Source organism: Danio rerio, chromosome 13 (assembly GCF_052040795.2).
Source record: "Danio rerio strain M-AB ecotype USA chromosome 13, GRCz13ab, whole genome shotgun sequence".
Lineage (NCBI taxonomy): Eukaryota > Metazoa > Chordata > Actinopteri > Cypriniformes > Danionidae > Danio > Danio rerio.
Genome location: NC_141033.1, coordinates 37,110,720 through 37,124,252, shown reverse-complemented (window position 1 = coordinate 37,124,252; position 13,533 = coordinate 37,110,720). Strand labels below are relative to the sequence as shown.

The 13,533-nt window shown below is 34.0% G+C and overlaps 1 protein-coding gene across 4 annotated transcripts in view; it reads right to left on the bottom strand.

Moving 5' to 3' along the window:
* Positions 1 to 13,533, bottom strand: part of macrod2 (mono-ADP ribosylhydrolase 2) — an 862,504-nt gene that overhangs the window by 68,737 nt on the left and 780,234 nt on the right. For all 4 annotated transcript variants that reach the window (XM_087277688.1, NM_200549.1, XM_087277690.1 and 1 more), the window contains 2 exon segments: positions 8,319 to 8,363; positions 3,101 to 3,193 (listed from right to left, as the gene is read on the bottom strand). In XM_087277688.1, the coding sequence (XP_087133814.1) occupies positions 3,101 to 3,193; positions 8,319 to 8,363 (138 nt within the window).

The window sequence follows — 13,533 nt, the reverse complement described above, 5'->3', positions numbered from 1 at the left end:
ACAAAATATACCCTTGATCTTTCTTCCTATGGTAACAACGATAAAACATACAATCTGGAATCTGCCTCTACAATCTGGAAGTGGTTTGGTCAGGGATGTAAAATGTGACAAACCATTCGCTGAATAAGTCTACTGCAGTAGCACATGTGGGATACAGTTTTGCACGTGTATGAGATTACTATCAAAGAGATTTACCGACTTTTACTCCAAATTCACATTATAGCATCAGTCTAGTCCTTGAAATAAATTCATTGTGTGATAAGATATGGATTCTTTACTGAACTGGGAATAAATCATACTATCTTATAGAATTCTATACAGTGAATAAGCTTCATACACATATTATACACTTATAAAAATATCCAGAATATCAAAGAAGAATGCAGATAAACCATATGTTGCCGCAATTGTGTTTATTATCTTCATATTGGATCTTTTATTTAGACTTTTGTGATGCATGTATGGAGTTTATGTGCCCAAGGCGCCCTCTAGCTTATAGTATGAATAAAAAGGTTATTACTTTGCAAGTCTGCTCACATTCTTCCATGTTATGTAAAACAAGGATAAGGATGATCCTAATTCTCTCTTAAAATGCAGTACTTTTACTCTGAGTGTACACATATAAAACATCCCCATTGATATTATCGTAGTAAACAACAGTAAATATTGTGAAATAGTCCATTTTGTGCCCATCTTCATTATAGTTATTCACAGAAGAGTGGTGAATTATTCTCTCCTTGTATTGTGACTCTTTTGTCTGTTTGTTTGTGTATTTATTTAAATAATGGCACCCCCTGTTGGTTTGGAGGCAATTTGTGTAATGTGTGTATTGGACGGATCGGTTCTAAGCATTGTGAAGGGAAAGCTCATTTTCTATTAATCAAAAGCTGATTTCAGAAACTAGAATTTAATGCGCCTCTATGCCTTGTGCCCTGCATTACAGGTAGTGTATTTGATGTTGGAGGACGTCTATGGCTAACACCTGTGGATAAATCATAGACTGAGCTGCTTTAACACGCTTTGTTCTGCTCTTCGCGCTTTCATGACAAAAAACTGCAGGCTGCTGTTTGAGCTCAAAGTCTGCAGAGAGAGAGAGATTTATATCATATCAAATTTCACATCATCTTGTGAAGGTTAAAACAAGTGGGTTTGGTTTAGTTTTTGTTGAGATCAGTATATAAAAATTTGCATTGTTTAATACATTGATTTATTAAGGTTCCATTGGAAACATAAATAAATAAAATTAATTTATTGTAATAGACTAATTTTAACTTTGTTTATTATACAAGTCAGAACTTATTAGCCCTCCTAAATTATTAGCCTTTTAAATAATATACCCCCTGTATATTTTCTCCCCAATTTCTACTTAATGGAGAGAAGATTTTTTTCAACACATTTCTAAACATAAGTTTTAATAACTCATTTCTAATAACTGATTTATTTTAAGTTTGTCATGATGGCAGTTAATGATATTTTACTAGATATTTTTCAACACACATTATCATAGTATATTATTCAGCCTAAAGTGCAATTTAATGGCTTAACTAGGTTAATTATGTTACCTAAGAGAAGTTAGGCTAATTAGGCAAGTCACTGTATAATGGTGGTTTGTTGTATAATGTATTAAAAGCCATATTGCTTAAAGAGGCTAGTAATATTCACCTTAAATTGGCTTAAAACTAACAAAAAAATATCCAGAAAATGTTTTCATTCTAGCTGAAGACTTTTTCCAGTAGAAAACATATTTTTGGAAATACTGTGAAAATGTCCTTGCTGTGTTAAACATTCATTCATTCATTTTCTTTCGGCTTAGTCAAATTCAAAATAATTTCAAGTTCAACCTATTTCTGTTATATTTTGGGTAATGCTTATTTAATGTTGTATATTTTTAGATTTGATGGTTTTAGTTAATTGTAATAACCATGTTTTAAAGTAAAAAAGAAAAGAAAGTTAAGCTAATTAAACAGGTATATATTTTTTCATTGAAGTTTAACATTAACTTTATTTTCTGTAATTTATTTGATGCTTTTTTATTTATTTTTTTATAGTATACTTTTTATGCATTAATTATTTATCAAAAATAACTATATCAATTAATACAAAACACAACTTGAGTTGTTTAGATTAGGGGTGCCCAAACCTTTTCTTATGAAAGGTCAAAATCCAAGCTTGATTGAGAGCTGTAGGCTGAAGGTAAGCAATACAGCAAACTGTATAACATTAAAGTTGCAATGGGTATTTTCCTAACTTGTTTCATAATACTTAAAATAAAAAGAAAAGACAACTTGTATTACTGTATTTACTACTGCATTTCAAATGTATTCCATATTATTTTAACAAAATTTGCATTTTCCTCCAGTGACACCATGTACAGTACATTTAAAAAAAAATTATTTTATTAATTTACAACATTTAATTGCAACATTTATTTTAATTTTTGTTTGTTTTTTTTTGTAGCTCAACAATAAAACAAACAGACAAAAGGTTACATTAAAATAAAAATGAGAATCTCTGTTAAACCTCTGGCAGGCCAAATCAAAGGATACAAAGGACCAACCTTGGCCCTAGTTTGGACATCTCTGGTTTAGACAATGGTTTCAATATCTTGGCAGAACTACAGTATGATAAATTATTATTTAGAAGCACAAACTCCAGTAGGTTGTTGTTTGCTAAAGTATCAGTTTACAAAAATAAAAAAAATGACTTCGCTGTTTGTGCTGCACATTGAAGACAAGAGAGGCTCAGCTTGGGCAAATTTCCCCAAAGACATCAGCACTGCCTGCTCTAATATTAAAACATCTCCAACCCTCTGGCTTTAAGACAAATGGAAAAACAGTGGCGTTAATAGCCTGCTGCCACCCTTCAGTGTACCAATTTAATTATCTTTGGTCCATCGTATTGCGAAGCAAGTAATTGTTTGATTCCACACTAGCGAAGAGGCTGAAATGGCAGAAATTGAAAGCTAAAGGCTCCAGGAACAAGATTCAACAGCCTACAGGACATCCCAATGAAACTACATATTCTCATTTCCCTTAATAATGCTCTGATGAAGGATGTTGTGATATTTGACAGTTGAACTTGAACAGAGATTATGACTTACCTTTTTTATCATCATCCTCCTCATCATCCTCATCACCATCTTCATCACCATCCTCCTCATCACCACCGTCTCCTTCCATAGGCTGTGTTTCACCTGTTAAAAAAAGTGATATAGTTAATGAGAACTTCAATCAAATAAAAATAAGTATTGTGATTGTAATTATGATTGTAACAATTATAATTAATTAGAATTATAGATATTATAATTATTATACAACATATACATGCAAGCCTATCCAGAAAAATAAATAATAAAATTAAGGAAATATAACACAATAAAAAAGTTATTATAATGAAAGAAAAGGGCGGTGTGGTGTCCCAGTGGGTAGCGCTGTTGCAGCAAGAAGGCCACTGGTTTGAGCCTTGGCTGGGTCAGTTGGCATTTCTGTGTGGAGTTTGCATGTTCTCCTCGTGTTCACGTGGGTTTCCTCTGGGTAAGCTAAATTGTCCGTGGTGTATGTATATGAATGAGAGTATATGGCAGTTTCTCAGTGATACTGTAGGTTGCAGCTGTGTAAAACATATGGTCGAAATGAAAATGAATGAATAAATGAAAGAAAATAAGTGAAGTAATTGTGTGTTATTTAGCAAGGACTAAATCATTCATGAGAACCTTAGTACAAAAAAACTAAAGTTTGTTTATTTATTTATTCACTTATTTTCTGAAGAGAATGTTTTGGCTGATTGTAAGATAATAACTAATATATTTAGAATTGGACTTCACATACTGTAGTTCAGGAATCATAATTTTATATTTTACCAAGAATAATCAGCAAGCACTGTTGATTAACAAATGGCGAAACATATATTAAAAATATGTCTTTGTTTAGTTTTAATTGAAGTTTAGATTGTTTTTAATGTAAAATAACAAATATACTAATAATATTAATTATTTAATTAGGACAGTAAGGTCTGACTTAGCTTTGACAAACGTCTTGTCACTTAAGAGAAATAATGTACAGTGAAGAATATAAAGTCATGGTGCAGTAGGAAAATAATTAATATTGTGTATGACTCCCATGAGCTTGGACAACTGCGTCAATACATCTCTGCAGTGACTCAAATAACTTATTAATAAAATCATCTGGAATGGCAAAGAAAGCGTTCTTGTAGGACTCCCACAGTTCATCAAGATTCAATTCCTTCTCCTCCATCTTACCCCAGACTTGCTCAATAATGTTTATACCTGGTAACTGGGCTGGCCAATCCTGAAGCACCTTGACCTTACTTGCTTTCAGGAACTTTGATGTGGAGGCTGAGGTATGAGAAGGAGCGCCATCCTGCTGTGTAAATTGCCCTCTCCTGTGGTTTGTAATGTTATGGGCAGCACAAATGTCTTGATACCTCAGGCTGTCGATGTTGCCATTCACTCTGCAGATCTCTCACACGCCCCCATACTAAATGTAACCCCAAACCATGATTTATCCTTAACCAAACTTGACTGACTTCTGTGACAATCTTGTGCCCATGCGGGTTCCAATGGGTCTTCTGCAGTATTTGTGATCATTTGGATGCAGTTCAACAGATAATTCATAAGAAAAATCTACCTTTTGCCACTTTTCCAAATGATCAACTAGAAGTCAAGTTATTATTTGTTGCTCTGGCATAGACGACAAGACTTTTGTCACGTACTGTAGTGTGCTACTTATAAACCCTATTCATTTCAGAAAGAAATAAAAGAAAAAAAAAAACACATACAGGTCCGAGACAAGCCTCACTGAACAGCTCTGATAAGGGTGAAAAGAGCAGAGGAATATCCTACTATTGTGTCCTCAGCATATACACATACAGCAGGTGATTCTGCACCAACAGGGGCTTTTTGTACGCCTCGGCAAAAAAAACTGGCAGATAAAAAAAAAAAATGGGGTCCATAAAACTGTTGTGTCAGGCATTCTGGTGAAAGACAGCAAGAAAAAGAAGGTGAAACAGAGAGAGAGACAGAAGCGGATTGATTGATAGAGAGCAGGAGGGAGCTGATACAGGGGGATAAGAGAGGAAAAAAGCACCTCAATTCCATGTGAGAACGGCAACCATTTGAGCCTTTGAATTGGTTCCAGAGAGAAAGAGAGAGAATCAGAGCAGCGGCTAAGTGAAGCGCCGCTAAAGGCCAGGGCTTGGGTGACAGTCAGACATTCACTCAATGAAACTGAGGCTAAGCTTGCTGAAACCGCTGGGCCAGGAAAAAGCAGGCCACTCAGTGTGTGAGTGTGTGTGTGTGGGTGTATATGTGTGTGATACTTGTGTGCTGTGAACGAGATACAATCCTGATAGGTGTTGCCATGTCTGGTCGTCCTGGACTAGTGTTTACAATGAGGTATAACAGTGTCCACAAAAGAAGTGATTGGTCTCCTGGTTTGGTGCAGAGGTAAACACAATCACACAAAGTCGCAACATAAAGTCTTACAGTAGTTCAGAGGGCTGTTAGGTGCTAACAACATTTTGTTTTTTTAATAACGTGGTTGTAAAAAGAAATCACTGCTAGGTGCTGAAAGAAAATGCTTGGTTTTGATGGGTGTAGTGTTTCAGCTAGTGTCTCACAAAAAAATCAATTTCATCATTCTATGGAGTTTAAAGTGATTGTTCACCCAAACTGAAAATTCTGTCATCATTTAGTCACCATTCACTTGTCAAACTTGGTTGAGTTTCTTCTTATTTTTTCTTCAATGTTGGAAACCAGTTAAATTCCAAAGTAATTGTTTTTCCTATATGGAAGTTAATGGTTACAGGGTTGTAACATTCTATATAAAAGTAACATATTTTGTGCTCCAAAAAACAAAAACAAAAAAAAACTTGGTGTGGAGGTTAAATATCTCTTTAAATGACTTCAAGAGAGCAGGAAAAACAGGGCGCTCGGTTTGAGACAGGTTTATGTGGTTTACAAGTAATTACGAAGACATTTTAACATTTACATTAAGAAGACATTATAACAGTGATATTATAGGTATTACGATAGCTATGATCCCATCCAGAGATGCAAAATAAACTCAAGTGCAAAACTGTTAATCACATAACTTGCAAATAAAGCACATTTTCCATCCAATGAGTCAAAGAGAACAAAATCATCGCTTTCTGATGAACTTGGGCAAACATAAAGAAAAACAAAGGAATTTGCTTTGGTTCACTGTAAAAATATAAATTAGTCCTGACAGCATATGTTTTTATATTTGTAACTTGTAACTTATTAAACTAAGTTAATCATGTTCTAACTTAATTTTATTAGTTACGCAAGCTCTTTTAAGTCAGTTTAACATAATTGAATTTCGATGGACTCATAAGGTTAATTTGTTTGAGCTTACAAATTAAGGTTACCAAAACTTTTACATTATATATTTTACATTATAGCAGAAGCAGGTCTTTATATATATATATATATATATATATATATATATATATATATATATATATATATATATATATATATATATATATATATATATATATATATATATAAAGACCTGCTTCTGCTATAATGTAAAATATATAATATATAATATTATATTATATAATATAATATAATATAAACCATATATATATAGTCATTTGACTAAAAGATTTTTTAAGTAACGCAATAGTTACTTTCCCTGGTAATTAGTTAGTTTTATAATTATGTAACTCAGTTACTAACTCAGTTACTATTTGTGAGAAGTAACTATAACTAATTACTCTTTTAAAGGAACATACCCAGCACTGGTGTTGCCATATCAGGTCACAATCACACAAAGCCACAACATAAAGTCTTACAGTAATACTGAGGGCTGTTACCATAAAATATTGTGGCTGTAAAAGAAGTCAGCACTGAACTTCTTGCTGAAAAAAAAACTTGTTCGGGATAGGATCTGGTTTTGATGGGTGTCTCGTGTTACGGCTAGCCCTGCAAAGAGTTTCTCACATTTGTAGTAAAACTAATAGTGTGCAGCTCTGCTTTTTTCCACTTCACGTCATTGAGGTATGAAAATGTTCTTGTGCTTTAAGACATTTCATTTAGTACTGCGGATGCTTTGCCCTCTGTGGAAACCATTAATGTTGGTCTTGTTACTGTGACAAAAAAAATATTTTTTTCCAAATCAAGAAAATGAAAAAAAAAAATAAATAAATAAAAAACATTAAAAAACAATAATAAAACAAATAAAAACAAAATAAAACAAAAATAAAACAAAAAACAAGATAAATAAAATAAAATAAAATAAAATAAAATAAAATAAAATAAAATAAAATAAAATAAAATAAAATAAAATAAAATAAAATAAAAAATAAAATGCAGTTTACGTGAAACAACTGACCTGGTTTAAATGTTCAAATTCAATAAAAAATATATTTTAAGATCTATAAAGCCACCATAAATATATTTATTTCAGCTTTATTTTAGTTCCTAAAACATTTTAATTTTAACAAAAAGAACACTGCTACTGTAATCTGAATGAAATTTGAGCATTTCCAGTGACTGGTATCATCGGACCTGCACTGGTTTTGTAGTCCAGCCTAAACCTAGAGATAAACCCAGATTAAATTGCCACTGAACGACTCTCAGTTGTCTTCCTAACAGTCTCTTAAGCAGGTTTACGTCCATTGTGGGTCTGTAAGCCGGATTTAAAGGCCTAGCGCTAGGAATTAGCTTAGCACTGAATCATTTGTACTGCTGTACCTGCCTCTCTTTAGCTCCGGTAGCAAGCGCGCATTAGTCACAATGAAACACCTTTATTTTCCATCTTCTTTTGTCACTGTTAATGTACAGTTAAGGAGGCCTGCACATGAAAACCCTGTAATCTTTTCTTCTTTTCCGAAAGCCAACAAAAAAAGGTGAGGGCATTTACATCTGAATGGACCACGATAAAAAGAAGACACGCAAAGCAAATTGCAATCCCATTTGATGTATGATTGCCAACAACGTGGCCAGTGGGTCCGATTTGCTTTCAATCAAAATATGGCTACAACAATTTATTCCAACGTCTGGCAACCTTCGTCTCAATTAACCGGCCAAAAGACCAAAGGTGCGCATAGGAACGCTAGCAAAGCTATCTCAAGCATTCTGAGGGAAAATGCAGACTCTTGTTTTCTTGTTTATAGGCAATTGTGGAGCTGCCACCCGCAACAAAAGGCTCGATTAATCACGGAGCAAGCCATTCAGATGCTGCAGATTAAGCTTCCAGGATATTGGATGTGATAATTTCCCGTCTTGTTGGCAATTGCGAAACACCACATTAGAAGACACTGTCACTCACCTTGCTCCATTTTGCCATCGTCTTCTTTCTTGCGGTCGTCATTATCTGTGAGAGACAGGAAGAGAAATAGCAGAGGTCAAAAGCTGCGACGGCAAGCCTGGCATGATCAAAAAAGCAGACTGGTGAGCGTGGATTTCCGTGGGCTCATCCCTATTAGTGGAGTAATGAGAATTTTAGCAACGCAGGAATACAATGCACGTCTATTTACAGAGATGGCCCCCTTCGCGAGAACTCAGAACGGGGCTGAACAGGAAACGGAGGCAGAACAAGCATTGATTTTTACATTAAATCCAAGGTTTCTCTGAGGATTGAAAATATGTGGTTTGCCGAGTCCCCCAGGCAGTTAGTTCTAATGAAAGCTGAGCAGAGACAAGCCGAGAGCTCGCAGTCTGTTTGATCTGGATTGATGTATTATTTGAGTTCAGGCTGCTATCAAACGCTCATCTGCGGAAAGACAATCGCGCTGTTTGATATGATCCAAGCAGCAATTAAATTCAGCATTTGGCAGAACGCCGAGATTGTTGCAGCTGAGGTCGAAGACTCCATGTTTATAGCAGTGGTTCCTAACCGGTTTTGGATCAGGACTTGTATTTTGCGCCATCCAAGTAGTCGATTTTATTCTATAAATTTAGATAACTAAAATGTAAAACAAATGCAATAACATGTAACAAATATATTTATGTTTTTTTCATAATTTAGTATAAACACTAAGAGCAGCAATGTGATTAACCATCTTAACACATGAAGACATTCCCCAAATTCTGGGATGAACTGACTATTAAATATAATAGTCATTGGCATAAAATATTTTAATGTAAACAGAAAGTAATGAAACTGGTCCATACTTATAATATGATTGCATAAGGGTCCATCTATTAGTCCAATGGCGGAACTAACAGCATGGGTAAAGTTTAAATGCGTGTAAGCCTTTTTTGTTTTAAGCACATGCGAAAGAAATATTTTAACTTATTAGAATTTATTTAAATTAGTTTCAAGCTCTGAATTTAATCTGACTTCAATTTCAAGTGATCATTCAATTTTAAAGGTATTCCTAATAAGGAATTGATCACATTTATAAATGAGGAATGAATTTAGATATTTGACTTTGTTTTAAACATCTCGTCTTTTTATTTAATGGTTCATCTTTTACCCAAAGTCACCTATAGTCAGTAAGCTGGCCTGTTACATCTTCTCATAGACACAACCTCACCAGTTTTGGTTCTTAGATAGAGGATATAACTGTAAACTAATTTCCTTTAATAGTAATATTAGGCCAGGCGATGGGGTGGTGCAGTGGGTGGCCTCACAGGAAGAAGGTCGCTGGCTCGAGCCTCGGCTGGGTCAATTGGCATTTCTGTGTGGATTTCGCATGTTCTCCCCTTGTTTGCACAGGTTTCCACTGGGTGCTCTATAGGTGAACTGGGTATGCTAAAATTGACCGTATTGTATGTGTGTGAACATATTCTGGATAAGTTGGTGGTTCCTTCCGCTGTGGAGACCCCAAATTAATAAAGCGACTAAGCCGAAAAGAAAATGAATGAATAATATTAGGCCACCCCATGCTTGCTCATACATAAAGAAATTTTGATTTTGCCACATTAACAAGTGAAATTGTGAAATATTACATTAAAATTAAGACCACATTACCAATTACACAGAGACATTAAAAATGATACCAAACATGAATATAGATCCACATGATACACCATATTAAAAACCTGAACATTCTGTGTTGAGTGATCTGTTTGTTTTATTGCACAACATTTCTCCTGGTCTTATCTCATAGCAGTTCTTGGGGTCTGATATTATGGATAGTCATGGTAGCCATCCTTAGCCATCCTTACAAAATTAAATGTTTTAATCTAACTAATTACACAATGTGCGAATACATCAACCAAATGAATTGTGTATTAGATGATTAAACTACCTCAAAAAAAAAAAAAAAAAAAAAACTTATAAAATACAGATTACAAAAGACGCTTTGGAAAGCCTTTGTTTATGAATTAATTACTTCATAATAAAAAAAAAATATTATATATTCATTTAGTTTTTAAAATATCTTTAATGTTCTGCAAAAGAAATAAATTATTGAATCTTTAAGATAATATAAAGATAAGTAAATGATTTTCTGTCTACAATTTTTACAGAAATTTTAACTTTTCTTTATGAATAGTCAACTAAGTTACTGCTGTACTCAGTTTGTTAAAACAGATTCATTCATAAATTAATCAACAATGCATTGATCAAATACACACAACAGTTCTGCTGTACAGAAAAAAAAAAATCTAAAATATAACATGAGATTTACTGATCTGTAGTATTGATTGGTTATAACACCACATTTACACTATTCAGAACAAAACAGCCCTTATGTAATATTGGACTTATTATTTGCATTTTTATTAGTTTTATTTTTCTTACTTTTTAATATAATACTTTGAAGAAATATATTTAAAACCCCTTCTTTCTGTTTCGAAGACATTCTCTTTTTATAAGTCGAAACTGATAAGTCTTGAGAATTTTTTTTGTATCCTGACCCACACGTTGTGAAAAACTGATCTGTAGGATCTGAGTGATATGACCACACTGTAGGTAAAAATACCTGTATTTCAGCCATCTGCCAGCTAAATATGCAGGGATCAGCATTCCTCTAGCGCTCGGCTCTCTTTTATTCTCTTCTCTGTTCTTGTTCTCTCTCATTCCCTGCTGCACAGGTCCACTGCTCTCTTTAACTCAGTTGTTTCTTCTTTTTCTTCTCGTCTGTTATTTTTTTTAAACACTCCCAGCTCAGAAATCTTGCCAAAGAAGTCAATATGTCCCCTGAATTTTGCCTTTCTCTTTTTCTGCATGAGTCTCCTTTCTCTTTTTGTGTGATGCCAAACCTACTGGACCTAAAGTCTGGCGCCGGCAGCCAAAGCTGTTCCCTGCCTGGTTACAGCTCGTTAACCATCCCTGACGACTGCTAGCTATTACCACAAACCAAACAGGTTCCAATTCATACACTGCTAACTCATAATTGGATCTATTTTCCCAGACACCTTCAAGAAAACTGCATTTTTAAAAGAAAAAGAAAAGAAAAGTTTTATTTTCCCCAAGTCAAGATAAAATGAAATCATTTTCTTTTAGCGTACGTTCCACATGTTTCTGATCTTATTGTGAGCAATTCCTTAAGTGCAAGTTCTAATCTTTAATAAAAATTGTTCTTATTTCCAAACAAACTTTTTGGGTGTTTTTTGAAACCATTAAGGTATAGAACACTTTATATAATCTACCGATCTTCTAAAACATACAAAAAATCATCATACTCCGAGAAAACTTTTACTCAAAAAGTTTACTCAAATTACACCCTGCTTTCAAAAGACCTTTGTAATTAAGTTGTAGAGAGGCGCAGATTAGGAGAACATTTCAAGGACTGGAAAATATATTTGGAATTTGATTTGATTTCAGGCTATATGACAAATAAAGTAATTATATATATATATATATATATATATATATATATATATATATATATATATATATATATATATATATATATATATATATATATATATATATATATTTATATATAAAAGAATTATTTTATTCGTCATACAGCCTGAAATCAAATCACATTCCAAATATATTTTTCAGCCCTTGAATTAATTGATTTTACAGAACTATAAGTATATAGTTATCGGGATTTAAGATGACTTATAGCATCATATGATATTTTTGTCACGTCACCCAGCCCTACTTCATATTATGTTGTATAGATTAATGGCAAATCACTTTGAATTCATTAACAACTTTTTTTTTCAAACCTTAAGCCTTCTGCAGGCCTGATGAGCATGTCATCCTCAGACAGGCACATGGTCACACACAGAAAAACACATTCACAGACTCACACATTCAGCCTCTAGCAAAAGCTCCTGCTTTGATAAAACACTCCTGTCATCTGCTCATGAGAGAAAGACTGTCAAAGCTCCCTCAGGATGGCGAGGCCGTGTTTTTCCTTTTGTTTAACACAGAATAAAAGCAGAGCATGCATTTATCTGGGGGAGAAAGGGAGAAAAAACTGTGACATCATAACATGCTGAGTCATGCTGGACAGGGAGCACAACTCTTTGGACAACCTTCAGTAACGAACAAGTGCCCTTTGTGCATTAATGCTGCCAGCTGCAAATGTGATGCATTCCTATACTGTTGTATGATTTTTTTTACACATAATTTTATTATGTGAAATACAAAAGGCATGCAAGAAGCGATGCTTCTTAGACATATACATTAGACAATTAGACATATAAAACCAAAAAGCTATGAAGATATACACAGGGTGGGTCATTTATATGGATACACCTTAATAAAATGGCAATGGTTGGTTATATTAATGTCCTGTTTGTGGCACATTTGTATATGTTCGGGGGATTGTAAATAACTCATGAAAGAATAAAGTTACTTTTATAACCAAGCAAACCATTGTTTTTCTTGTGAAATTCCCAATAAGTTTTTTAAGGTGTATCCATATAATGGCCAACCCTGTAGTATGATACGATATATGTAGACTGATGGACAGATAGATGGATGGACAGACGGAAGGATGGACGGATGGATGGACTGATGGATAGATGGATGAAGACAGACTGACATACGGTCTACAGACACACAGACACACAGACACACAGACACACAGACACACACACACACACACACACACACACACACACACACACACACACACACACACACACACACACACACACACACACGTGTGGATAGATAGATAGATTGGATATAATGACAGAACGATAAATGGAATGATGGACAGATATAACAATAACCATATAGAATGAAAGACAGACGGACGAACAGAAGAATGACTGGATGGATGAAAAGACAGGTAAAAAAGACAGACAGACATACGGTAAGATAGATAGATGGATGAATGAATAATAGAACAATAGAATGATAGAACAATAGATAGAACAATAGAAAGGTAGAATGACAGATAGATATGATGATAGAATGATAGATGGAACAATATATATATAATAATAGCTAACTAGCTAGCAAGCTAGCCAGCCAGCCACAGACAGATATGGATGGATGGATGAATGGATGGATAGATGGATAGATGGATAGATAGATAGATAGATAGATAGATAGATAGATAGATAGATAGATAGGTAGATAGGTAGATAGGTAGATAGATAGATAGATAGATAGATAGATAGAT